The sequence below is a fragment of the Mercurialis annua genome, linkage group LG4 (genome assembly GCF_937616625.2).
Source record: "Mercurialis annua linkage group LG4, ddMerAnnu1.2, whole genome shotgun sequence".
In the NCBI taxonomy this organism is placed as follows: domain Eukaryota; kingdom Viridiplantae; phylum Streptophyta; class Magnoliopsida; order Malpighiales; family Euphorbiaceae; genus Mercurialis; species Mercurialis annua.
In genome coordinates this window covers 38885602-38911679 of record NC_065573.1, presented here as the reverse complement: position 1 = coordinate 38911679, position 26078 = coordinate 38885602, and the positions used below count along the sequence as shown (strand labels likewise).

Here is a 26078-nt window from a genome sequence, read left to right as displayed (position 1 = left end):
ACTAAAAAAATTGCTTCAAATTGACATGTAACCTTCATCAAGTTTACATTGAGTTGACATTAGGTTCACATCGAGTTGACATTAGGTTCACATTGAGTTTACATTGAGTTGATATTAAGTTACATTTCAAAATTAAAATAATTTACTTTTTCAGATTGACATTAAATTTATATTGAGTTGACATTAGGTTTGCATTGCATTGACATGATATTTACACTGAGTTGACATTAGGATTACATTGAATTGACATTACGTTTACATTGAGTTGACATTGAATCGTCATTAAGTTGATATTAAGTCGACGTTGAGTTAATATTAAGTTAATTTTTAAAATTATAATAATTTACTAAAACATTTACTTTGAATTGACATGTAGTTTACATCAATTTTACATTGAGTTGATATTAGATTTACATTCACTTGACATTGAGTCGACATTGAGTTGATATTAAGTTTAATTTATATTAAGTTTACATTTAGTTGATATTAGGTTTATATTGAGTTGACATTGAGTCATCATTGAGTTTACATTAATTCGACGTTGAGTTGACATTATATTTATATTGGGTTGACACTGAATCATCATTGAATTTACATTGATTTGACGTTAAGTTGACATTAATTTACAAAAATAGTTGCAAAAAATCTTAAATAATTTACTTTCAATATACAATTAGTTTATTTTTAAAAGTATGAATTATAAAAAAATAATTTTACTATTATAATAAAAAATAATTTCATTTAAAATTTATAATTATTTATCAAAATATTTACTTTAAGTTGATATTTAGTGAACATTAAATTTACATTAAGTTGACATAAATGTATATTAAATTCACATTAAGTTTACTTTGAGTTTATATTGAGTTGACATTGAGTTCATATTAAGTTTATATTCAGTTGACATTGAGTCATCATTGAGTTTATATTGATTCGACGTTGAGTTGACATTAGGTTTATATTGGGTTGACACTGAGTCATCATTGAGTTTACATTGATTCGACGTTGAGTTGACATTAAATTTACATAAATCATTGCGAAAAATCTTAAATAATATACTTTCATTCTACAATTAGTTTATTTTTAAAAGTATGAATTATAAAAAAATAATTTTACTATTATAATAAAAAAATAATTTCATTTAAAATTTATAATTATTTATCAAAATATTTACTTTTAGTTGATATTTAGTGAACATTAAATTTACATTAAGTTGACATAAATTTATATTAAGTTCACATTAAGTTTACTTTGAGTTTATATTAAGTTGACATTGAGTTCATATTAAGTTTATATTCAGTTCATTTATTTTAAATTTACTTTCGACTCATGTCAATAAAATCTTAGATAGTTTGCTTTTAAATTACTATTACTTTATTTGTCATTTTATAAATTATTTTTAATAGTATAAATAATAAAGTTAACATTAAGTTGTCATTGAGTTGACATTAAGTCGTTATTAGGTTTATATTGAATTTTTGCCCACCATGGCGGGTCCCACCACCACGTATCCGACCACGACCACCTCGGGTTTGACCAGCAAACCATTATATTTTTTAATTTTAACAAGTGAAATATCTTACTAGTCTTACTCATGTATTAATAAAGAGTGTAAAATATAAATATATGTATATTTTATATTTTTACTGTGTAAATATTTATTAAATAAATTAAATTAGACTTATTTAATAGTACCTTTAATTTAAACTGATATTTAGTTTATATTTAATTTATACTATAAAAATAATTTCATTCTAATAAATTTATAATCAGATGTATATAATATATAGATACATTATAGAGCAAATATTGACAGCAATAAACCTTTGCCTTAATGGCAAAGCACTTGGTCATTCTTGTAAGAGGTCAAGGGTTCAAATCCCCTTAACCCCAATATGTTGTTTTATTTAATTTTTAATTATTAAACAAGTATTGGTCCAACCATTAAAAATGGTCAGACCACCAACCATTGGTGGTCCGACCGGCGTTCACCTGTATTGGTCTGACCGTTGACCGCGGTGGTCCGGTCGTTGACCGCGGCGGTCCGGCCGTTGACCGGCGTTGACCGCGGTGGTCCGGCCGTTGACCGGCCAATAATGGTCTGACCGGTGGTGGTTCGGTTAGAATTGGCCGGTTTATGTAAAATGAGGAGAAATTATTAGGTGTAATAAAAACACAATAGGTAAAATACACCATAGGGATAAAATAGTAATCACAACTATTAAAAGGTAGGGATGAAAAGAATCTTTTAAAATTGAGGGATTTTTGCAAAAAAAAAAAAGTTGGGTGATTTATACAAACTTTTGAGTTTTTGGGTGATTTGGTGTAATTTTCTCATATAAATATGGGCTCAATCGATATACTTATAGATCACAATTTGTAATCCATTACATTTGGGCCCCTTGTGAGTGATAGGTGCGGTCCAGTCCAAGGACTCGTTGGCTTCCATAGCAAGCTGAAGCCGAAGACTATGAATCTTCCAACGTAAGCTATAACTGTTTAAAACGAACCAATCGAAGCGGTTACACTCACTCTCATTCTCAGAGAAGCTACCTTTCCCGCTTCTTCTTCTACTCTCATCCCCATTAAAATTACTCATCAAAACATACAATTTTGACCTCATTTTTGCTTATTCCCCATTAAAGCAGTAAGTTTTCTGTACATTCTTTGAAATTTTCTTTATGGGTTTTATCTTTTCAAGTTAAATCAATGCTTATTTTGAGTTGTGGGTTTGGTTTATACTTTCTAGTGACTGGATTTTATTTGTAGTGATATAAAAAAAATAAAAGTTCTGCTTGTATATTATAGTGATCATTGCAATTGGGGATTTTTTGTTTGTTTCAGGGGAAAATGATGCTAATGAAAGTGAAAAAAGAAGAAAATTTGTGTAATGTGGATTTTGCAGCTGATCAAGAAGTGATTACAGATGCTTTGCCTACTTCTGTTTATTTTCCAAGGTCAGTTAACTATTAAGATTATTATTTTGTTATTTAATTAACTTTTTTTCTACTGATTATTAATAAATAACAGGCAAATCTAAATTGATTTTATATTTGTTGTGTAGAAGGGTTACTGGACCAACTAAACAATCAATAAAAGGACGCTGGACTGAGCATGAGGTTAGTGATCAATTTTATTTATATTTGTTGTTCATTATACTTGAAATGATAGTAATTTAGGTTGAAAATAAGCTATAAAGATGAATTGTGTTACATAATGGTGCAGTGCAGCGTTTGAAACTTTTGTGTAAAACATTGTCAGCTTGCATTTGTAACCTTAAGGCTTTTGATGGACAGGATTATCAACTGACGGAAGCAGTTACGAAATTCCATGGAAGGAATTGGAGGCTAATAGGTAAGGGTCGAACACGAGCCTTTAAGTGCTTTTGATTGTTGAATGTGTTTGCTGTGAAGTTGTAATCTGTGAACTTAATTACTCTTATGAGTTGTGTGAGGTCTAAATATGCAGGAGTTCATTTGATTTGATCAATTTTTTGTACCTTGCCCAGCTAAATGTCTTCCTCAGAGGACAATTTCTCAGTGCTTTAGTCGCTGGAAGACGGTTCTTAATCCTTCAATTATTAAAGGAGCTTGGACTAAGGAGGTATAATTTATCCTTGCATGTTGCGCTTTGGCTAGCTATATTGCACGGAACCTTCTCGAGTCCTACTTTTCGTTTCATTTTCTGAAAGACTTTCAAAACTATGAATCTCTATACTTGTAAGGTATTCTTGTAAAAGATTATGCTTCTACATTTTGTGTTTCTGCATTTTACGCTGTAGCTTGTCTGTTTCCGTGCCATATAGTTGGCTAGTAATAGTGAAGCCATCTTGTTTTTACTGTATAGCTTGTACATAATCATCCATGTATGCCTTTTTTGCTCATTCAGGAGGATGAATGTATCACAGCGTCGATCAGGCGGTTTGGTCCTAATAAATGGTCCGTTGTTGCGAAGTCCTTGCCAGGTCGCCTAGGCAAGCAATGCCGAGAAAGGTAAATGGAAGAAATGTCTACTTAGCACAAAAAGTTGATGTTATGTAATGATCATTTCAAGTCTTTGTTCGTGTATCAAGGTCTACGCTGGTTCTGTTTCATTATCACAGTTTGTTTTGTTTCTCTAACGTCGATTATAGGATCTCATGTTGTATAAGTTCATCAATTCTTTCAGGTGGTTCAACCACTTAAACCCAGCTATAAGGAAAACTTTGTGGACAAAAGACGAGGAGTTAATTCTTACTTCTTACCATGAAATATATGGCAACAAATGGGCAGAAATAGCAATGTTTCTACCCGGAAGGTACGCATAGTAGATTAACGCCTTTAATCCAGTCTTCTATTAGCAAAAATTTCTTCACTCTGCGTTGTATGCGAATATATGACTGCACCTTTGAAGAATTCACTATCTTTCATCTTTGGATATTAGCACATTTCTCATATTCTTGCATCTTTTGGGAATTAGCAGGACTGACAATGCAATAAAAAATCACTGGAATTGCATTATGAGGAAGGGGTTTAATTCGAACTTCCCCCTTGCAATTGCGATGAACAGGTGCACGGCTGGCCCTATCAATGGCTGCAGTTGTCCACTAAATCCGAATAGCATGGAGGTAAAGCAAGAAAGAGAGACTCCTGAAGGAACAGTTTCTGTCTCTCAAAATGTGGTGTCGAAATGCAGGGATGGTGCTAAAACTGCGAGCCATGTAACCAATGGCATTGTGCATAGTCCCCTTTTACACTCTGATTCGGACCTTCTCTTTGACGGATCTACTTCAACTAGCTCATGTCATGATACATTTGAAGCTGTTCATATTTCCAATTCCGATTCAGTACTCAGATGGCGTAAAGGGCTCAATGATCATGAGCTAGATGCTGTTCTTTCGGGGTGCTGCGATAAAAAGGAGAACTCATGTCCGAATAGGACGATAACTGCTACCGGAAAGCAAAACAGAGTTCAGGAACTACAAATTCCTTCAGTGCAGCTGAATGAGTATGCAAATAGTCCAGTTTGTTGTTTTACTCCTACCAACTATGTGAAATTGAATAGTCCAGAATCCATCCTGAGGAATTCAGCAAGAACCTTTAAAAATACTCCCTCTATTATACGAAAAAGAACTTACAGGGAGTCCGGTTCCGATGTTAAAGCTCTTAGAAGACAGCTTGATTTTGCAAATGTAATGCCGAAATCATCATAAGATGATTAAGTTGGTAAGCTGTTGATTCGTTGCTTTCATTTGATTACCTTATTATGCAAATCATTATGTTCTATGTCAGAATTGATATCTGATGTATGTTTTAGAACTGTTGATTCTGTGATTTTGATCTCACTTCTCAATCAATGGCCATCTCAGTATTACCTTTACCTTCTCGCCAAAACGGCCGCAATTACAGAAGAGAATTGTATGAAATTATAAATAATCTCTAAAATACATGTGCTGTGAAAGGAGTGGCACAACCTGAAATCAGAGAGTTTTACGTATAGTCCAGGGAAACATGATGGACCTATACAACGTGTTAGGTGTATATGGATATTTGATTTCGCCATTATTTCATCTCTGAATATAGACCATTTGTCTGCTTAGACCTAGAAAGATTCTTACAGTAGATTCAGTAAAATTTAAAATCAAACTATTCTATAAGGAATTTAATCCGAAAATAAAGAACATTAAATAATTATATAAAATTTTGAATTGGTTCGGTTGGTTTCTATAATATTGAGACAAATTTACAGAGAGTATTATTGGCCGCATAACAACCTTGTCATTGAACCTCTTTATGGGATGCTGTCTAAAAAGGATTTACTCCCTGATATGACATAATTTATTTATTTTTTGTTTCAATTTATAAACGCTCAATAATTATTTTAACGAGTAATTAATTTATATACCCTTATTAAAAACAAAAGTTATTATTACCTAAAATAAGAGTAACAATTCTATATATTTTTATTAACTGTAACTCATTTAAATAGATAAATTAAGTTTTTTAATAATTAGTGTCTAACGGGATGAAGTACTAATTAAAGAAAGTGCATGGAGATTATCTGATGACTAAGATTGTTAATAACCTTTACAATTGATAATTGAACCTATTTATGGTATGTGGTCTAAAAATGCTTTATTAATTATTATAGAGATTCATGTCAACTTAAAAAAATCATAGAAAGAAACCCAACAGAAACATGTGCCCATTATTAGTAGATTAAGATGACATGTTGCGTAGGCATCAAGTAATAACTTCCCATATCCCTCATCTCATCAAAAGGGAACATCTTTGACAACTACGTATGCCATTGCCTGTCTGTATCTTTTATTTGCATTCATTCACGCGCTGCTTAAATTAGTAACGTTTTAGCTGAATGAATCTCTTTCGGTGCTGATCAAATCCCTTAATTCCAATTGAATGGAAACTCGGAATTAAGAAAGTACTGTCGTTACCAATGAGTTGTAATTCGAGCGGTATAAACGCTAAATAAAATTCTGTTAAGTTGTAGATTAAAATTTTTCCGTAGACACTCTCTTTTTCAGTTATTAAAATATAATATTATATGAAAATTCATTAAATAAAAAATAAATTTGGAGCTACATTGTTTTGATATATTTCAGTTATTGGCGAATTAAAAAGGCGCGAAAATAAACGTGTCACCTACAACTAATGCAAAAACTAAGCTAAGCTAAGCTGGCCATTTCTAAAATGCTTATCCAAATCAAAACAATTTCCTTGATTTGCTCAAAAATCTAAATTTTGCCTTCTTTCTCTTATTTAATCGCAAACCCTTTTTAGATAGTGCGTCTCATTTTCTCTTTCTCTCTCGAGAAAAGTTTATTCTTCTTTTTAAAGCTCTGAATTAAGAGTAATTTGGGTGCTTTTTGAATTTGTTAATGATGGCTGAGCAAACAATTCTTGTGACTGGTGGGGCTGGCTTCATTGGGAGTCATACTGTAGTGCAGCTACTAAATGAGGGTTTTAGGGTTTCAATCATTGACAATCTTGATAATTCTGTTCTTGAAGCTGTTGATAGAGTCAGGGAATTAGTGGGTCCTGACCTCTCTCAGAAACTTGAATTCAATTTGGTATGTTTTTGCCATTCTTGATCTTACTTCAATTCAATTTGGAATGTCATTTCGAATCTTGTAATTGGAGATTTTGGGTTTTTGAGAATTTGGGTTGAATTTGCCCTTCTTGATCATTGTGATAAGGAATGTTATCTAGAATCTTGAAGTTGGATTGTTTCGGATTCTTGAAAATGGGTGGTTTTGATTGAGCAGAGATTTTCTGTTTCTTGGTTCCAATTATCAAAGATTGAAAGATTTTAATCTTGTTTTCTTTATTTGCAGGGTGATCTTAGAAACAAAGATGACTTGGAGAAACTTTTTTCTCAAACTAAGTAAGTTATTTTGGAATTATTTGTTGGTTTTGATGATTTTTAAATTAAAGACCATCTTCATTTTTGTAGAGGAGATTAGTTGTTAATTTTGGATTAGATTTTTGGTGCTATTTATTAACATTGCTGTATGAGATCCTTAATTAACTCTGATATTATTAACAAAATGACAGATTTGATGCTGTGATCCATTTTGCTGGCTTAAAGGCAGTTGGGGAAAGTGTGGCAAATCCTCGCCGTTATTTTGACAATAACTTGATTGGAACTATCAATCTTTATGAGGCCATGGCAAAATATAACTGTAAAAATGTACGTGTGTTTTAGACTTTGGAGCTTTTAAAGATCAGTTATTGATATTGGTCATGGCACATGTAAATTCTAGTACTGCTAGTTACTGATTTGTTGTCAATGAACAAGCTTTACGGTATATGTTTATGTTCTGCGGTTTCTGGGTTCTGAGCACTTTACACCTATAATTACGATTTTGAAGGACTATATATCGGTAAATACCTCTGTAATATTGTGCAGCTGAGACGTGTCTTATTTGTATCTATGTTGCACGGAAACTTATCAAGTCCTATGTTTCGGTGTCTATTTCCGTTTCCGGAAATATTTATGAAACTTTGAAACTATTTAATTATTAACCTATTCTTGTGAAATATGTTGTCTCGACGTTTCTCATTTCTGTGTTTGTATTGGTGTGTTTCTGTTTACGTTCTACATAGGTATCACCACTAAGTAGTTTCTCAGTTTAAACATCTCACTTCTAGAATAGATTAAGATTTAAAATTCAAAATTGACCGTAGATACTTAACGTTGGTGTGCCTTAGTTTCTTGTTCAGCCATGGCATAGTTTTTCGAAATCCACTCTTTGTATTGGATTCTGTTATAACGACTTCATGATTTTTCGTTCCCCGTAGACACAGTTTTTCATTATCTAGTCATTTTTTAGCAACTGCTTTTGTTTTCTGTTAGGAGATGACTCTCATTTCATTTCCCACTATAGTATAATGGATTTTGACTTTTTTGTTATGTTAATCTAAAATAGATGGTATTCTCATCATCTGCAACTGTTTATGGCCAACCGAATAAAATTCCATGTGTTGAAGACTTCCAGCTAGAGGCTATGAATCCTTACGGGCGAACCAAGGTACTGTCGCTTGAATGTCGTTGTTGGATGACTTGTTATTTGTTCCAATCAAGCATAGATGCTTGGACTTGGATCCTATTTAGTTAATATTGTAGATATTATTGTAGCTTTTCCTTGAAGAAATTGCTCGAGATATTCACAAGGCCGAACCAGAATGGAAAATCATTTTACTGAGGTACTTCAATCCAGTAGGAGCTCATGAGAGTGGTAAACTTGGCGAAGATCCAAAGGGCATACCAAACAATCTTATGCCATACATTCAACAAGTGGCTGTTGGCAGATTACCGGAACTCAATGTATATGGTCATGATTATTCAACAAAGGATGGTACTGCGGTATGTCCTTTATTATAACGTTCTGCAGAAAATACATATAGTAGAATCCATTTAAAACCTCTATTTGATGTGGATTATATATTTCACGCTGATCTTACTTCTATAACAATCTTCTGAAATTGCTACCTTGTTCACAGATCCGAGACTACATCCACGTGATGGACTTAGCAGATGGTCATATTGCTGCTCTTCGGAAGCTTGTTTCAACAGAAAATATAGGTGAACATTCTTCTTTTGCTAGTACTTGAATTCAACTTGCACTCGCCATTTTACCAAGTTTTTTGATTCAGCATTTGTTTCTCAATTATGTTTCTTGTGTTTAGGTTGCATAGCCTACAACTTGGGTACAGGATGTGGAACATCTGTGCTTGAAATGGTTACTGCATTTGAAAGAGCTTGTGGCAAGGTGATTTTTTTCTTCAGTATTTCTTGTTTTTTGTTATTCCGTCTCAATAAACGAGTCATGATTTAATACCTAGTAAAAAACAATTTTCAGAAAATTCCGTACAAGCTATGTCCAAGAAGACCTGGAGATGCTACTGCTGTTTATGCTTCAACGGAGAAAGCTGAGAGAGAACTCGGCTGGAAGTACGTTCTCTATAATTTATAAAATTTGTTTGCATGAGATGAAGCTTTCATTATCTTTATAGCTACTATAATTACATTTTCAGGGCAAAATATGGAATCCAGGAGATGTGCAGAGACCAATGGAACTGGGCAAGCAAAAATCCATGGGGTTACCAGTCGAAGCCGTGAAAATTTATGCAAACCTCTGTATAATACATACTATTTTCTCCTCTGATGATGTTACGGATAGGGTTATATTAATAACTACAGAAAAACTATTATAGATTTAGCAGGCATTACTTACTGATCCTTCAATTTTTTTTACTATATGCCAAAACCATGCAATAAGTGAAATTTTTTCCATCTGGGCTAACAGATATGATTGTTCATGAGCTACCTATATGGTGTGTACTTATCTATGTTATTATGTTAATTTTTTTATTTTCCAATTGCATTTCTGTTATTGCATGGATAGGCTTTCAGATTGTGCAATTTAGTTGGTGCTGATTGTATTCTATTAGTTGAAATATGTTATTGCTTATTAAATAGAGTTCACAGTTGACCTAGCAGAGTAGCAGTTTGCATATCCTTTTCCTTGCGCAATATATTTGTAAACACAAACGATTTTCGAGTAAATCTTATCAATAGAGAAAATATACGTCGAAAAAGTTATATCCGTTTTTATAAATCTATCTGGTTCGACTCTAAATTAGCAGAAATTTTCGGATATTTGAGATAATTCGTCTTTTCTAAGCTTACCCGGTTTAAAATAACTGGATTTCTTGATTTTAAATTAAACAAAGTAAAGTCAGTCATCCATCTCTACAGTTTACTTCCTAAACTTTGACTGAATCACTTGCCATCACCACCAAGATCCTTTCCTTGAAACTCTATTAAATATTATCAAATTATACAGTTGAGTAATTAAAAATAAATAAAAGAGCAAACATAACTTCATTATTTTGAAGGAGCAGTTGAACAAATTACAAAACAATGAAACAACAAGGAGATGTGGTTGTTGGTGCTTGCAGGCTAGTGTCTGGTGTATTACCAATGGCTGCGGTATCACCTTCAGCAGTATCAGCAAATTCTCAAGCTCAAAGACCATTTCCGACGCCATCACCGTTCTCTTTCTCCGTCGCCTCTACAAGTTGGAGCTCTAGACTTTCCATTCATCGAACCAGTCTGATCCTTCGGTTCTTAGCCCTCATGTTCTCCTTTGTCTCTGCAGTGTCACTAGCTGCCCCATCATCGGAGAAGAAAGGTCAACTGCCTTCAAGCTTCGCAGGATATTCGGAATTAATGTAATAAAATAAGTCAGTAATAACAGTCTTTACATATTTTTCATTGGCGAAAATGCTCCCGTGATGATCTTCAGTTATTTGTGTAGGTACTCGTTTGTTGTGCACATTCTAGTTTTTCTTTACTCTGCTTTTCAACTCTTCAAAGGTGTCTGTGACATTGCACACAGAGGTATTCTAATATCCGACATGGTCTCTGATTACCTTAGTTTCATACTTGATCAGGTATACAACACAATGAATAGTTTCATATTGCTTTGATGCAGAGAATAATTATCTATTAATTTTTTGTTACCTTATGTCAGTTGGTAGGTTACCTTCTGATCTCTTCTTGTTCCGTAGCAATAATGGCAGCTCAACACATTAGCAGAAGTGCACCACTCTGGAAGGCGACGATTGTCTCAGTCAGCATGTCATTTGCAACTTTTCTGATCATTGTAGCTTGCACTCTTTTTTCAGGCTACAAGCTTTGTAAGAGAATCATCTGGTGATTCATGTAATGCAGCTTTTTCAATAGTGGAAGTTTACTTTGTATTCCATTATATCCTCTAGGGTTTAGATTACTTTGTATTTCAAACTTAAGATGAGTCAGGTCATGAAAAGGAAAAAAAAGAACTTTTGGAATTAAAGAACATGATAATGAAATAAGGTAATAGAAAGATAACAAATTTTACAAATGATTCAGTTAAACCATCCATTTTACCGAGCAACAGGGCGGTTTATCACTTTTATAACTCTACCGGTTTCTGCTTCTCTTCTTCGGTGACAAGCTTCCCCTCTGTAAACTCACAAATGGGAATGGTAATATCTAGCTGCTTCTGCATCTTTCTCACAACAAACACTTCTCGTTCCTCGCAAATGGTTACCACAGTACCCTTCCGCCCAAGTCGACCTGTCCTGCCAGCTCGATGAGCGTAATGAATTGCATCTGTAGGCAAGTCTAGATTGACAACAAGATCACATTCTGGAACATCCAGACCCCTTGCTGAAAGTTCATTTGTCACTAAAATTCTCAACTCCCCACTTTTAAATTTCTTTAGAATGGTAGATCTACCAAGCTTGCCAAGATCCCCATGGAGTTCTGCAGCGTTCATTCCACGAGCCTCTAGCTTGAAGACAGTGTCCCTTAGTTGCCTAGTCTGGTTCATAAAAGCTATTACAGACTTGGAATTAAGAGCGTTAACACATCTTCTCAAAGTATCAACCTTATGTTGCATCCTTGATACACAATAGTAATGTTTCAAAGCTGGAGGAAGGCTCTGTACTGCTGCCTGAGGCTGTGGGTTCTCGCTTGAAGTAGAACTGGTTGTAGGTCCTGACGGACTAGCAGGTCCAGAGGCAAGTATAGATTCAAGTGGAAGAACTTTTTTAGCCTGAACAAGAAGTGGATCATGCCCCCAGCTCCTAGCAGCCCTTACCACTGAAAATGGCACTGTGGCAGAGACCAAGATAGTCTGACGTGCAGTTCGCTTTTCGGACTGAACTTTTGATCCATGGGGTTCTGCACTTGATTTCCTCCCAACATGGTCCAAAATTCGATGCATGTCCTCCCTGAAGTTGAACGAAAGTAGCTCATCAACTTCATCTAAAACCAAATAGCGACAATTGTGCGTGTGAAGTTTCCCAGAGGCACTGATCTCGGAAATTCTGCCAGGAGTACCAACAACAATTGCTGGCTTATTTTTCCTAAGAGCTTCTTCTTGTCTTGACCGGTTTGCACCCCCCACAAGTTGCTGAACCGCTTTCTTATTTTCCGGTCCCAGCAGCTTTTCAACTTCTCGCACAATTTGCATACCTAGTTCCCTAGATGGAGCAATAATAACTGCTTCAATATCCGATTTCTGTCCTGCTTTATCCCTACCCTTAGAGGATTTACTCACCAGCGGTCCAACTTCAGACAGTATAGGAAGGAGATAAGCCAATGTTTTACCTGATCCTGTATAGGACTGTATGACAACATCATGATTCTTTAGAATAGTAGGGATAGCTGCAGACTGAACTTCAGTAGGAACTTTAAACCCTTCACTCTCAACCCTTTCGAGTAACAAAGGCGGTAGGCCAAGCTCGGAAAATGATTTCGCCGAAAACAGAGCCGAATCAACTTCAAAAGAACTTTTAGCAGAAACATCTTTAGTTCCCTTGCTAGTAACCGTCTTCGGTTTATTTTTCGGGACATCAATAGAAGAGCTCAGCTTAACCTTGTCATCCGTATTTCTTGTATTAATCATGTCTATACTTTCAAATTCGCTCTTGAATCCTAGACTTTCAAGAGTAAGAGGGGCATGATCTTGTCCAATCCGACTGTAAAAACGCACATTTCGATGGCACCAACGAGTGCTTGATACACGCGACAGCTTTAACAATGGTGATGGTTGTCCGAAAAGGAGAAGCAACCTTGTTGATACTAGTGCAGGCATAACGAAAGTTTTTTCAACGAAATTAAGAGCAGCAAGACTTGCCTTCGTGCTGCAAATCAAGAGACAATCAATTTTGAAGTCAAGAACTCATATAAATAATCATTAGATTAACTTAGTTATTCCACAGAAAATTTGGAAGAGGCATTTCGTCGAACAGCTTGTGAGCAATATAAACTGTAGTTTATAAATTTTATAGTAACAATTTACACTAAACAAAGCATGGATATGGCCGTACGTATAAACGAGGGATGCAGAAGTAACCCATTACAGAGAAGAAAAGTGGAGTTCAGAAGAATTACTAACCATGTGAAACGGGAAGTTTGCTGCTCTGAATTAAGCTTCACTGCTACTTTACAAGAAAACTGGTGTCAAAATTGTTTCGCTTGGCCCAATTTAGTTAGAAATTGTACATCTATTTTTCAGAAACGACATATCGTTGCCTCCGGCCTACTTTCTGATGTAGGTTCAAAACCAAGTTAATAACCAAACCGATTACGGGGCTGTCACTGGTTCAACCGGTCTCGTGAAACAGTTCATATGCATTTTTATTACAAAATGTCGAGTCAATCAGCTGGTCAACTCTATTTTAACCAAGGAATAAGGATAGTATTTGATATTATGAAGCTATACAAATAGAATTCAGGGGCTAATAATCACCCACGGCCCCTGATTTTAGGGGTACCTTACGATAAACCCCCTGATAAAAAAAACGATCAGTAAACCCCCTAATCTTTGTGGCGGCGCCACCTAAACCCCCTAAACCCCAAATATGACGAAAATACCCCTGGCGCCGTCTTTTTCAGTCAACTGTCATTTTTTTGAAAAAAAATAAACAAATCTGACGGCGCCACGTCAGCAAAATACCATAAAAATTTTAAACACGCAAAATACCCCTAATTTAATTTAGAAAAAGACAAAAATAAAATAAATCAACCCAATCTAAACCATTTAATTAACCGACCCAACCACCGCCACCCAACCAACCTGCCACCCGACCACCGCCGGAAAATTTTCCGGTCATACTCAGATCTGTTCTTGAACAGATCCCGCGACGGATCTGTTCAAGAACAGATCTATGGTGGATCTGTTCCAAGAACAGATCTGAGCATGACCGGAAAATTTTCCGGTCATCTCAGAGAAGATGACCGGAAAATTTTCCGGCGGTGGGCGGGCGGCGGGTTGGTCGGGTGGCGGTGGTTGGGTCGTTTGTGTTTGGGTTGATTAAATTGTTTGGGTTAGATAGAGTTGGATTGAGTTATTTTATTTATTTTTTAATTAAATATGGGAGTATTTTAGGTGTTTTAATTTTTTATGAATTTTTGATGACGTGTCAGCTGACGTGGCGCTGTCAGATTTTTTTTTTGAAAGTCAGTTGACCAAAAAAGACGGCGCTATGAGTATTTTTATCCAAAAGGGGTTTAGCGAGCGCCGCCACAAAGATTAGGGGGTTTACTGATTGTTTTTTTTATCAGGGGGTTTGTCGTAAGGTAACCCTAAGTCAGGGGCCGTAGGTGATTATTAGCCGAATTCAGGTGGTAAAAGATTTTCAAAATTAACATAGATAATTTTTTTTACTGCAATCAAATGAAATAAACATTTATTAAAGATAATACATACAATTAAATATTAATTTAACTAAACTTTTAATTTAAAAATTAAAATAACATGTCAAACTAAAAAAATGAAAAACTTGACTGCATTTAACAATGATTTAGTAATGCACACAATACTTGACTACAATTTTTGCATAAAATTTATTGTAACATTCTATGTATTATGTCTGTTAAATTTTTGTTTAGATACACAATCAATTTTCTATTCTAGAAGTCCTAATAATCAGTCAACAAATAGGTACAACTCTTTATTTCTAATTTCCATAAGGAGGGTGAATAATAAATAATTTTTTATTTATAAATATAATTTTTTTAGTTAATATAAAAGATTCATATATAGTGCTCAGATAACACTTATTCATTGATGTAATTTATCGACTTGGAGGTTATTTCTCGACTACTACTTCAGTAAATAAAAAAAGTATTTTAACAAAATTATTCAATTTTAAAAAGTACATTAGGATCAATTTAAAGGCATTTTTATGCATTTCTCTAAAAAATGTTAGACAATCCGCTCAAATCTTATCCACAATCATATCCATTACATATATTAACGGGCATGACCAAAAACAACCCGAAAAGGCTTCTTCGGGTCTCCCGTGTAACCAAACCCGACACGTGTACCTAACAACTTCAACTACTAAATTCCTTAATTAACCACTTTTCCACAGAACGATGCCGTATCAATAAAAATACTAGTAATAGAGAGAAGTTTCTGGAAAGGACCCAGAGAACAAACACTCAATACTCTTCTCCCCTTCTAGCGCCTTCCTTCATTTTCTCCCAAATGTGGGTCCCAATACCTTTTTGCCCTTTTAAATTAAAAAAATAAAAATAAAATATTTTATGGTCGCTTTCTTCTCGAACCCACGATTTATAGTTTCTCTTTCCATCGCCTTATCATTTACTCCACCCCGAACTTTCTAGAAACAACAAAACTGTCCTTCTCTCTTCCTCCCCATTCTCAAGATTCTCTAACATCAACCCTATCCGATAGCTTGGTGGACTGGACCGGTGGTTTCTGTTTGGCTGCTGAGAAAATCAACACGGACGATTCTTGAGAAAATTATCTTTCTTTTCTGGTGCGTTATCATAACTTCTGAGCTTCATTAATTTTTTCAGTTTCATCAATCGTAAATGTTTGTAGAATATGTTTTGTTTCAGTTTTGTGTTTTATTAATTAGGATTTTTATTAGCCTATAGGTTCTTGATTGATTTATTTTATTTTTATTGAATCTGATTTGTTTTATCATAAACAGTCTAGAATCATTAAAACCCGGTTTTGGAGGATTTGGATCTGACCCGAACCGAACCGAACCGAAATGATGCCGTTACCGGTGGAACAAACCGGCGAATCACCTGCGGCTGGTCACGGCGGATCCGTGGCAGGAGGAGGAGATTTGCAAAGGTTAATACCAACTCCATTTCTGACAAAAACATATAACCTGGTAGATGATCCTTCTGTTGATGATATGATCTCATGGAACGACGACGGATCGACCTTTATCGTTTGGCGTCCGGCCGAGTTCGCCAGAGACTTGCTTCCTAAATACTTTAAACACAACAATTTCTCTAGCTTCGTTCGTCAGCTCAACACTTACGTAATGATTAGATTCCGATACTTTTTTTTCTTCTTCTTTAATTATTCGTTTTTTTCTTCAATTAGTTTTAATTTTGTATTATATTCTTTTTTATAGGGATTTAGAAAGGTAGTGCCGGACCGGTGGGAGTTCGCTAACGACGGTTTCAAAAGAGGAGAAAAGGAGCTTCTCCGCGACATTCAGCGTCGGAAAATTTCAGCGGCAGCCGGGGGAGTCACCGTTGCTTCAGTTCCAGCTGTAGCCTGTGTAGCGTCGCCGTCTAATTCCGGAGAAGAACAGTTAGTCTCATCAAACTCTTCGCCAGTAGCTGCAGTGCCCACGGTTGCGGTGGCTGCTGCTCCGATTGCCCGTACTAGAAGCTTTACTACGACGCCGGAGGTTATAGAAGAGAATGAAAGGCTGAGAAACGAGAATGCGCAACTGAGTCACGAGTTAACTCAGTTGAAAGGATTGTGTAATAATATTCTTGCATTAATGACTAATTATTCTTCCGGTCCAATAAATAGTCCGAACGGTAGTAATAACAATGCTAATAGTAGTAATAAAGTTTTAGAGCTGCTGGCGCTGACAAGAGCGGGGTCGCATCCGGCGGTGACGCCGCCGTCGTCGTCCACGGTGGCGGTGGAGGAGGAGATAAACCCTAGGCTGTTTGGAGTTTCAATTGGAACAAAGAGGATGAGAATAGATGATGAAGATGAGAGACAAGAGAGTAGCAATGATCAGCAGGATTCTCAAGAGAATGAGCTCGGATCTGACGTGAAATCAGAGACGTTGGATGTGAAGACTAGTAGAAAAGATCATCGTGATCGGACGTGGCTAGAGCTGGGAAAATGAAATTCTATCAAGTGTTGTTGATCATTGTTGATTGATTGGATAATGACACGGTGTCTGATGATGTGGCAGATAAAGTGGGAGAAATGACACGTCAGTTCCGACAAGGGAATCAATCTGTTTCCATCCATCTGTTATTTGGCCTTGCGGATGCTGAAGAGTCAGTCATTTCCCACACGACTGTAAAAAGTAAAAAAACCAAGAAGAAATCGTTATAAAAGGAGTCTCAAAACGGTGCCGCTTAACACAGGAGATGAGACAAAATTATGGTTTTGCTCTTTGACAAGATTAAGAGAAGAAAAATATACTAGAAGCTCGGTTAGTATAACTTATTTTTGTTATATACTGCGTTTTGAATGCTATTATGATAAATTTAAAATATTTAATGATATACTAGAAATAGATTTAGTAGTAGTTTTAGTTATTGCATGATTTTTAATGCTTCTGGAGACTTCATTGTAGTTGAAATTAATATATTTAATAGTAGCAGATAAAATTAGAATATAAAGATGACGTGATGGAATTTTGTGGAAAAATATGAGTGTAAAAGCCAAAGATACTTTTTTAGATAGATGGAAGTCTCAAACAATCTTGAGCTGGAGTATTATTTAAAAATATTTATATAGCGACGTGGAAGTATAATAGCCAATGAGAAACATAAGAATGGAGCTCCACTGGTCCTATTCAATCCTTAATTTATTATCTTTTGCTTCTGCCTTATCTATGCGATTGGATTGGATGCTTCTTTTTAATTCCACTATTTGTTCTATTGTTCATAAGTGTTACTGATGTAGTCTATCTGAATTTTATAAAATTATTAAGTACTATCTATTGTAAATTTTCTTACTAATCTGCTTATAAAATTAAGAACAGAAAAACGTATGTTGTGTAAATTTTCCTTTATATATTTTTGGAAAATTCAAAAACTAAATCCGATGATATAACATGGAATTTGCGATGTCCAGATCTACTTATGAAAATAAAACTAAATTATCTACTGTTTTGTTGATGAAATGCAGTCTTCGATCAAATCCTCCTACCGCCGCAAATTGATTTTGACTACAATCTTAGTATTCAATTCTTCATTAAAAAGGGATAACAAACTTTCACAAAAAAAGTAAAATATCTTTCACAACGAAAGACGTAAACAGTCAAAAGAAAAAATAAATGTAAAATACGATATTGAAAAATAAATAAAACAACTATAATCATTTTGTTGTTGAAAATTTTTCAATCTATCTTCAATTTTTGATTTGCTTTTGATTTATGTTGAATCGATAAATGTTAATTTATCATATCGTCACGGAAAAATTAAACGGATGACGGCAGCCTAAAAGAAGTACGTGAAGAACTACTGGTGGCTAGATTTTTTAGAGACAATAGAGAAGTTTTCTAGACAGGTATCTATTAGACTAGTGGATATTGTTGGGTTATATTGTTACCTCTTGTTAGGATTTTTTCCTCCATATAGTACTTAAATAATTATCAATTATATATACTTTTTTTGCCAAAGATATATATACTTTTATTGATAGTAGTAAAATGTATTAAACATTATCTATTAGAAGACACCATATCAATATTTACTTAATAGTTGTGATATTCTTTTTGAATTGTTTACATAAAAAAATCTCATTTTATTTATGGATCATATTCATTTATTTTAACTGTGAATGTTGTTAAATAATGATCTAATCTCTCTTTTTTTAATTTGACAAATTCATGCCCAAAACAATATAACCAACATCTTCCATCCATTATAAAACTGTTCAAAAAGGCATATTTTTGGTGACAAAAAATTGCTTTAAAACAAGAAATTTATCTAAAAAATAATAGAATAAGCAATATTTGGGATCTCTTATGTACATAATTTAAAGTGCTGAAATAGGTAAAGATGAGGTTACTTGATCGAATTATAATTCAAGGGTAGTATACGTCAGTTTCCGTTTCTTTCCATGTTGATGTCGCTCATCTCGGTGAAGAACCCGCAAGAAAATGAGAGGATTCAACGTTCTTGAAGTTCTTCTTAGGATTTGAAGTACGTAGTTAGGTTCAAATCAGGAATAACTTTATGCTACAGAAAGTATATAATTATTATTTTAACAGACTGGTAATTTTGGAATTAAATCTGCTTAATTTGCTTCTAGACGTACCTTTGACAATAACAACAAGGTTGATCAAGAATTAAGGACAGTCCTCCTAATTCTGATATCATAACCTACAAAAAATCAATGGAAAACTTATATATATGTATGCAGAATTTTCTATTTCTTGATTGTCTAACTGAAACACATTATGATATATATCTAAGTTATAAGGTACTTAAAGTAGTCTCAAGGACAGGAACTTCTCTTTTGGCTTTTGATAATATGAAATTAAAACTATTAATTTTCAGATTCTGATTGCGCAACATGTCTTGACATTAATAAATCTGTAACATACTTTTGTATATTCATTTGAGATCACATCTTAGAAACAAAAAAACACATAACAATATTTAAGTCGAACTCGTACAAAATTTCAGTAAATGTCAAAATTCAGTTGATTATATATCTCGTAGAAGATTTGCAAGTCCGTTCTTCATCTCCAACAACGATCTACCGGTAATCAATACACATGTCATATAGCTCACAATTACGTCTTTATGAGATCTCACATCGAGATAGATTGCCACATTATTAGACAAAAACTATAATCTCGTCTTGTTCGTCCCTTTGCTATCTCATCGACTTGTTGATCTCTTCACAAAGCTTTTACTCTCTTCCACCCTTTTTAAATTCTATTAACAATCTTAAGCCTACACGATTTATATACTCGGACTTGCGGGGAGTACTGAAACTAATACAAGAACATGAATTGAAGGTCATCAACTGATCACACACAACTTATAAAGCACCAAGATTATCTCAGCCTCAGTTTAATGATTTTGCAGTCAGTTCAGTCTGATTACTCCTTGGTCTTCTTAATTATTGATTTGTATCAACTGTCATTAGTCAGTTAGTGTTTGCACCAAAATTAAAAATATGGCCAAAAGGCCATAAAAGCCCATATTCTTTTAAAAGATAGGAAAAAGCTACCGTGAACAATTGGCTAAAATTTGACCAAAGATAATTTAAGAGGTTTATTTTCAGAGGTTAATTAGTTTGACTCCAGAAGTTGATTTTCAAAGGTTGACTAGTTTGACTCCAGAAGTTGATTTCCAGAGGTTAATTTTCAGAGGTTGATTTCCAGAGGTCGGCTCCGGGAGTTAATTTCCAGAAGTTGATTTCCAGAGGTTGACTATCCAGAAGTTTAATTTCAGAGGTTGACTCTAAAAGTTAATTTCCAGAAGTTAATTCCAAAGGTTGACTCAATCTATTTCAGAGGTTGATTTCAGAGGATTGATTTCAGAGGTTGATTTCAGAAGTTGACGAGTTATTCCTAGGAGTTTCAAAAGGCATAAGTCCATTTTCAAAAGGTTAGGCCCATGTTTAAAATGGCCATTAAATTATGTTTTAAATGGCCCATAAGCCCAAAAATGTTATTTTCAGAAGATTAGATGTCAAAAAGCATGTGCAGAAGCAACAAGAGACACAATTGACAGTTCTTGAAGGTGCATGGAAAAGAACGTGTGCAGTTGAAAAATGAAGCAGCAGTTTTCAAATGACAAAGTCTATAAATAAGACAAGAGCAGGAAGAGAAAAGCCCCCGATCAAATCCAACAAAAACCAGCCCAAAGGCAAAAACACTCAGCACTTAGCATTCTCAATTTTCTTTAATCAGTAAAGAACTTTACGATTGAATTTCTGCAATTTATACTCAAACACTTGTATTTTCATTTCATTCAATTAGTAAACATATTTACAGTTGAATTTCTTTGTTTTAGCATTACTTGATTGGAGTACTTGTTATAAGGTTAACCAAACCCCAATCGCTCGTTTTAAGAAGTTAAGTTGCATTTTGAAATCCGCTTCCTGGCACGCCCGCATTTCACACGCTTGTTACAAACGCAAAACACCAGTAACAGTTAGTTTGTTATTTTGGTTGGTTACAACTTACAAGTTTGCCAAGTTACAGTTAGTTAACCTGCTAGTGTACAATATAACTTGTTAGTTACAGTTGGTGAATATAGCCGTTGGTCTTTTGATTAAATGGCCGAGGGAGTACTGATGCGTCACAATCATCTCTATATATTGTAAATATTTACAGATTAAATGAGACTTATGAGAAATTGCTTCTATTCTTCTAAATCTAATACTATTACATTATAATATTACTTTTAATTTTAGCACAATCATTTTTACAATTCAATTTATTTTACGTGTTTTATCAATTACAAGCGAGTTTTCTAATTTTTACAATCATATCCAATTTTTAAAAATTATTTTTTCAATTATAATTAAAATTTTAAATTTTATTTTTTAAATTCAAACCTTTATCAATTATTACCAAATTTTAAAAGTATTGTCTAATTTTTAAAAAGAGTTACTATTAGATTTGGATATCCGGCCCGCCTGCCCAGGCCCGTCCTTTTAGGGCCAGGTTTGGACACCAATTTTTGGTTTCAAGCCCGAGCCCGTAAAAGCACGTTTTTTATGGGCGGGTTCAGACTTTTAATATTGTAAAAAAATAATGTAAAGCTCAACCCGAACCCGTAAAGTTAGTGCATTAGGACCGCGTTTGGGTAGTATATTTAAAGCCCGAACCGGGCTTGGGCTTGCTTTTAAAAAAGTCAAGCCCGGCCAAGCCCGGCCCATGAACAGGTCTACATAACAAACAAATGTTTGGATTTAAAATGTGAAATTAAAATTTTAGACATAATTGCAAAAAAATATTTTAAATTTAATAATAGTGAAAATTAAAAAATTTGACTGTATTTGATAAAAGATATAAGAGTGAATTTAAAAAATAGTTTGACTTTTATTTTTATACTAACAGTTAATTTTTTATACCAAAGTTTAGTTCTGTTCTCAAATTATTTTGTCCAACGCGAGGATGGACTTTTAAACTAAAATTTAATCTAAGTTCATATTGAGTTTTGAGTTTTGAATTTTATAATAAAATTGGGTTTACAAATGATAGTATTTCGCCTCTATTGGGCTCCATTATATCCATATTTAGTGTTTATGATATGAGATAATAATGTTTTTTTTTTATATTTAATATAATAATAAATTATGAAAATTAAATTAAGGTTAGGCTGCTAAAGATGGATGCTAAAGTTCAAATTTGATCAATACCGATTTACTTTCCTATTCTAGTCTTAGAAAGGAAAATTAAAAGTAGCTACAGTTTGGTCTACATCCAGAATGGTGATGAAACAGACTTTTCTATCCTCCCACGGGGCATATAAATATATTAAACAAACATGTTATTGGATTTACACAAATTGTACTGTCGTCTTTAAGTTTTTATAGGTCAATTTAGAATTTTCACAATATTTTTTTTATTTTCTTTCTTTTTGTTATTATAAAAACAGACAAAAGTATTTTAAAGCACTTGAGAATGAAATTCTGCTCACATGAAAAATGTATCTGTAAAAATTTATAGCATCCACAATGTAGTGCTATTTTTTATGCTAAATTTAGCATAAAAATGACAAAATGCTAAATTTAGTATAATTTTTTAATTTTATGTCCAATGCAAAATGTTTAAATAAGTGCTATAATTGCTTACTATGATAATTATTTATTATTATTATTATTATATTATAAAAATTTAATTATATGTTTTATAATTTTTTACAATATACTACGATCACGTACATAAGTGATGTCCTTCAGCTTGATAATATGGAACAAATAATAATTATTTTTTATTTGATATAATAATGAGCTATTTAATATAGAATTGTTATGTGAATCAATAAATTAAAAATAAAATATTTTAATATGTTGGCGTGCGATCTATAATTAAAAAAAATCAATCAAGATCGTAAAAATAAAAAAGAGAGCATAAAATTTAAAATAAAAATAAATAAAATATAACACAAAGAAAAATAATAGTAGAATCGTACTTAAAAATGAATTTTGATTGTTTATTCAACTTTAGCATATGTTATAATGGGTTCTAAATTTAACATGCAATATAGCATATGCTGAATTTATCATGGAATATAGCATTGCATTGAAATTGGATTTTATGTCCGAATGTTAAATTATAGCATTAGCATGTCAATTTACCATTGTATTGTGGATGCTATCAAGGTTTAACTCGATTTTTTTTTTTAAATTGACCGGTTTGGAATGTGTTGCCTTTTCAGTTACCAAACCAATCAATGCTCCCTAATTATATTCATTAGAATTTTTTTATGAGTTAATAACATAAAAACTCTGAAGACAAATACTAATGACACATAGATTAAATAGTATAAGCGCTGACACTATTTTACTAAAGTTGGCGTGCAATTACTCTCGTTAGAGTTTTTCCTTGTCGGTTATAAGAAAAAAGTTTTGAATTATTCAACTCTTTATTTGTTTACATTTCCATACGCATGTAGATAGGATTGTATATATCGAATTCAATATATTTAGTTAGATTTTTTTTATGTAGTTTGATTTATTTGAAAATATTTTATTAATTTGGCGGGTTTTTTAAAATTAAAACTCTAAATATATCAGATTAATGTATTATATTATATGTAATACAAAATTTCAAATCAAAATATTACTATATTTTATTTTAATTTATTAATTAATCTAATTTTAATCACTTTTTAACTCAACCTACCAACAAGCCACGTGTACAAAACGTTGAGAAATCAGACAAAACAGGGCACAGATAGGGTACAAATTACAAATTACAATCACAGTAAAATAAATAAATTGTGGGCGCTTAATTTACTGTGATGAGTTGACTTGAAAATCGGCGCGAAAATTCCGTTATATTGTACGATCAGTTACTTAGAAACATCCATTCTTTAAATTTCTATTTCCAAAGTCCATAACGAAGCTGCTCTCTCACTCTTCTGAACCTCCCTCGAACTCTCTTCCAATTTTTTGTATATTTATTTCAGACAATCTCCATATTTTTTACCATAATTCTCTTACAAATCACACACTTTAACTAACTCTTGTCCGAAAATCAGATGGAGATAACTGTTTTATCAGCTCAAGGTCTCAAGAACATGTCTTCAGGGCCGTTCTCTAACCGTTTACGACCTTTCGTAACGATCACAACTTACCCACAAATCCAGTTTAATGATTCTGATGAGAAGCGCCGTGTTTACACTTCAAGAATTGATGATCAAGGAGGAGTAAACCCTAATTGGGGTGATAAATTTTATGTTCCTATAGATTCTGCTACTTTTTTTGCTAATAATTATTCTTGTATATGTCTTGAATTTTACTCTAAGAGGCTCATTGCTGGAAAAGTATTGCTGGGTTGGTGTCAGATTCCGGTCACGGATATCGGGTTCTTGCCGGATAATTCAGCTAGGCACCTTAGTTATCGGATTAGGGATAGAGATGGTTCAAGAGGGCAAGGAATTGTTAATGTTGCTATAAAATTGTTAACTGGTTTTGAACAGGTAAATATTAATAATCAATTGTTAAGTAATGTGAGTGTGGATCATCATCATCAAGAAGGTTCTGAAGATTGTCGGACGGTGATCGGCATCCCTATGAAGGCGTTTTCGCATACCGGTTTTTGATAATGACGGCATTATAGTTGGAAATTATAACATTGTATTGTGCAATATTGTCACTTGAATTGGTCAGAAAATTGTGATTAAAATAGACCAATTGTTAATGCTCTGCAGTTTTTATTTTGGGAAAATAATTCTATATATCCTTAAAGGTTTTGATAAATATATCTTTATTAAATAATTGACAATTTGATTTGTTCATTTTATAAATTGAAATTTTATAATCAAAACGTACGTGCTCAGACGTGTATATGACTAATCAAATTGTCCAATTTTAAAAAAATTATTAAAAGAGTCAAAATTATGAATTATAAAAAAATTATTTTACTTTTGATTTTTGCAATGAATACTCAGTTACTTGATATTAAGATAAGTCCATAATTAAAAAAAATGATTTGTTAATATCATGAAAATGACAAAATATTAATTGTATCTTATAATTATTGAATTTTTTTTGTTTTTATTAAATTTGCATCATATGGTAAACAAAAAAGAAACAGAATAAACTGATAAAATATTTCTCTGAAAGTAATTTTATAAATTTAATTATAATTACAACTTATCAATAAATTATTTTACCTTAAAACTTTTATCAAAATCACCTTAGTTGAGAGAGACAACGAATGAAGGCAAACATGATAAGTTTGATAGTTTGTCCCTTTCCTTATTTGGTTTTGATACTTATTTTAGTGCTATAATATGTAGTATAAACTTTTTCCTAGAATCCAGCTAGTTGACTTGGGTTTTAATTTTACTCGGTCGTGATTTTCCTTTTTTTTTCCTTTTTCTATAGTTCACATTTTCATCTCCATTAATGTAGCACCAAATGAAAAAAATAAATAAATATAGAAAGCCAATACAGGGCCGCATTCCCTACAGCAATTGCCAAACAAACTAAACATGTAAAACATGGAATTATTATTAGGTGAAGTTTCAACAATAATAGTATTATTCCTAACACACTTCACACATTAAATTTGAGGTGTGAACAATAAATTCACTTCACCTTTATATTTAATTAATCAAGTAGAATGCCTTCTTAATATTGAAAAAAACAATCTTTTGAATCCTCTTTCTTAAGAAAAATATTGCTAAAAGAACAATAGACTGCCTTCTACAATTATTTTATTTTTTATAAAATAAAATATACTATTGTTTTGTTTATTCATCACCATGGAAAGAAATCTTATTACGTTCATCCAATAGTGAATTTAACAAATTAGACAAAAAATAAACTAACAGTGAAAGAGGTAATCAAA

At 33.2% G+C, this 26078-nt stretch overlaps 6 protein-coding genes across 6 annotated transcripts; 5 read left to right on the top strand and 1 right to left on the bottom strand.

The window, feature by feature from the left end:
• Positions 1–2475: 2475 nt before the first annotated feature.
• Positions 2476–5358, top strand: LOC126676600 (transcription factor MYB3R-2-like). The gene is made up of 8 exons (XM_050370834.2): positions 2476–2647; positions 2845–2957; positions 3065–3119; positions 3297–3354; positions 3509–3603; positions 3889–3992; positions 4168–4296; positions 4462–5358. The coding sequence occupies exons 2-8, from the start codon at positions 2851–2853 to the stop codon at positions 5189–5191; spliced, it is 1278 nt and encodes a 425-aa protein (XP_050226791.1). The 5' UTR covers positions 2476–2647; positions 2845–2850; the 3' UTR covers positions 5192–5358.
• Positions 5359–6646: 1288 nt separating this feature from the next.
• On the top strand, positions 6647–9881 carry LOC126677018 (bifunctional UDP-glucose 4-epimerase and UDP-xylose 4-epimerase 1). Its single transcript, XM_050371436.2, has 9 exons — positions 6647–7069; positions 7334–7383; positions 7554–7689; positions 8429–8530; positions 8638–8865; positions 9003–9084; positions 9189–9271; positions 9362–9453; positions 9537–9881. Exons 1-9 carry the CDS (start codon positions 6878–6880, stop codon positions 9619–9621), a joined length of 1050 nt encoding a protein of 349 aa, XP_050227393.1. The 5' UTR covers positions 6647–6877; the 3' UTR covers positions 9622–9881.
• A 95-nt stretch (positions 9882–9976) lies between these two features.
• On the top strand, positions 9977–11270 carry LOC126677019 (CASP-like protein 4A4). The gene is made up of 3 exons (XM_050371437.2): positions 9977–10736; positions 10823–10958; positions 11039–11270. The coding sequence occupies exons 1-3, from the start codon at positions 10426–10428 to the stop codon at positions 11222–11224; spliced, it is 633 nt and encodes a 210-aa protein (XP_050227394.1). The 5' UTR covers positions 9977–10425; the 3' UTR covers positions 11225–11270.
• Positions 11271–11329: 59 nt separating this feature from the next.
• Positions 11330–13590, bottom strand: LOC126677017 (DEAD-box ATP-dependent RNA helicase 47, mitochondrial). The gene is made up of 2 exons (XM_050371435.2): positions 13454–13590; positions 11330–13199 (listed from the first exon to the last, which is right to left on the bottom strand). Exon 2 carries the CDS (start codon positions 13148–13150, stop codon positions 11462–11464), a length of 1689 nt encoding a protein of 562 aa, XP_050227392.1. The 5' UTR covers positions 13151–13199; positions 13454–13590; the 3' UTR covers positions 11330–11461.
• Positions 13591–15610: 2020 nt separating this feature from the next.
• LOC126679522 (heat stress transcription factor B-2b) lies at positions 15611–17609 on the top strand. The gene is made up of 3 exons (XM_050374569.2): positions 15611–15845; positions 16023–16364; positions 16461–17609. The coding sequence occupies exons 2-3, from the start codon at positions 16086–16088 to the stop codon at positions 17196–17198; spliced, it is 1017 nt and encodes a 338-aa protein (XP_050230526.1). The 5' UTR covers positions 15611–15845; positions 16023–16085; the 3' UTR covers positions 17199–17609.
• A 6494-nt stretch (positions 17610–24103) lies between these two features.
• LOC126678568 (BON1-associated protein 2-like) lies at positions 24104–24927 on the top strand. Its single transcript, XM_050373462.2, has one exon. It carries the CDS (start codon positions 24262–24264, stop codon positions 24823–24825), a length of 564 nt encoding a protein of 187 aa, XP_050229419.1. The 5' UTR covers positions 24104–24261; the 3' UTR covers positions 24826–24927.
• Positions 24928–26078: the final 1151 nt, after the last annotated feature.

Excerpts from the sequence above, each read along its gene's own strand:
- LOC126677019 (XM_050371437.2), top strand. The coding sequence starts at position 10,426 with ATGAAACAACAAGGAGATGTGGTTGTTGGTGCTTGCAGGCTAGTGTCT. Across the intron at positions 10,737-10,822 it reads GCAGGATATTCGGAATTAAT|GTACTCGTTTGTTGTGCACA; the intron begins GTAATAAAATAA and ends TTATTTGTGTAG. Across the intron at positions 10,959-11,038 it reads TTAGTTTCATACTTGATCAG|TTGGTAGGTTACCTTCTGAT; the intron begins GTATACAACACA and ends ACCTTATGTCAG.
- LOC126676600 (XM_050370834.2), top strand. The coding sequence starts at position 2,851 with ATGATGCTAATGAAAGTGAAAAAAGAAGAAAATTTGTGTAATGTGGAT. Across the intron at positions 2,958-3,064 it reads ACTTCTGTTTATTTTCCAAG|AAGGGTTACTGGACCAACTA; the intron begins GTCAGTTAACTA and ends TTTGTTGTGTAG. Across the intron at positions 3,604-3,888 it reads AAGGAGCTTGGACTAAGGAG|GAGGATGAATGTATCACAGC; the intron begins GTATAATTTATC and ends TTGCTCATTCAG.
- LOC126677017 (XM_050371435.2), bottom strand. The coding sequence starts at position 13,150 with ATGCCTGCACTAGTATCAACAAGGTTGCTTCTCCTTTTCGGACAACCA.
- LOC126679522 (XM_050374569.2), top strand. The coding sequence starts at position 16,086 with ATGATGCCGTTACCGGTGGAACAAACCGGCGAATCACCTGCGGCTGGT. Across the intron at positions 16,365-16,460 it reads TTCGTCAGCTCAACACTTAC|GGATTTAGAAAGGTAGTGCC; the intron begins GTAATGATTAGA and ends TCTTTTTTATAG.
- LOC126677018 (XM_050371436.2), top strand. The coding sequence starts at position 6,878 with ATGATGGCTGAGCAAACAATTCTTGTGACTGGTGGGGCTGGCTTCATT. Across the intron at positions 7,384-7,553 it reads AAACTTTTTTCTCAAACTAA|ATTTGATGCTGTGATCCATT; the intron begins GTAAGTTATTTT and ends ACAAAATGACAG. Across the intron at positions 9,454-9,536 it reads GAGAGAGAACTCGGCTGGAA|GGCAAAATATGGAATCCAGG; the intron begins GTACGTTCTCTA and ends TTACATTTTCAG.
- LOC126678568 (XM_050373462.2), top strand. The coding sequence starts at position 24,262 with ATGGAGATAACTGTTTTATCAGCTCAAGGTCTCAAGAACATGTCTTCA.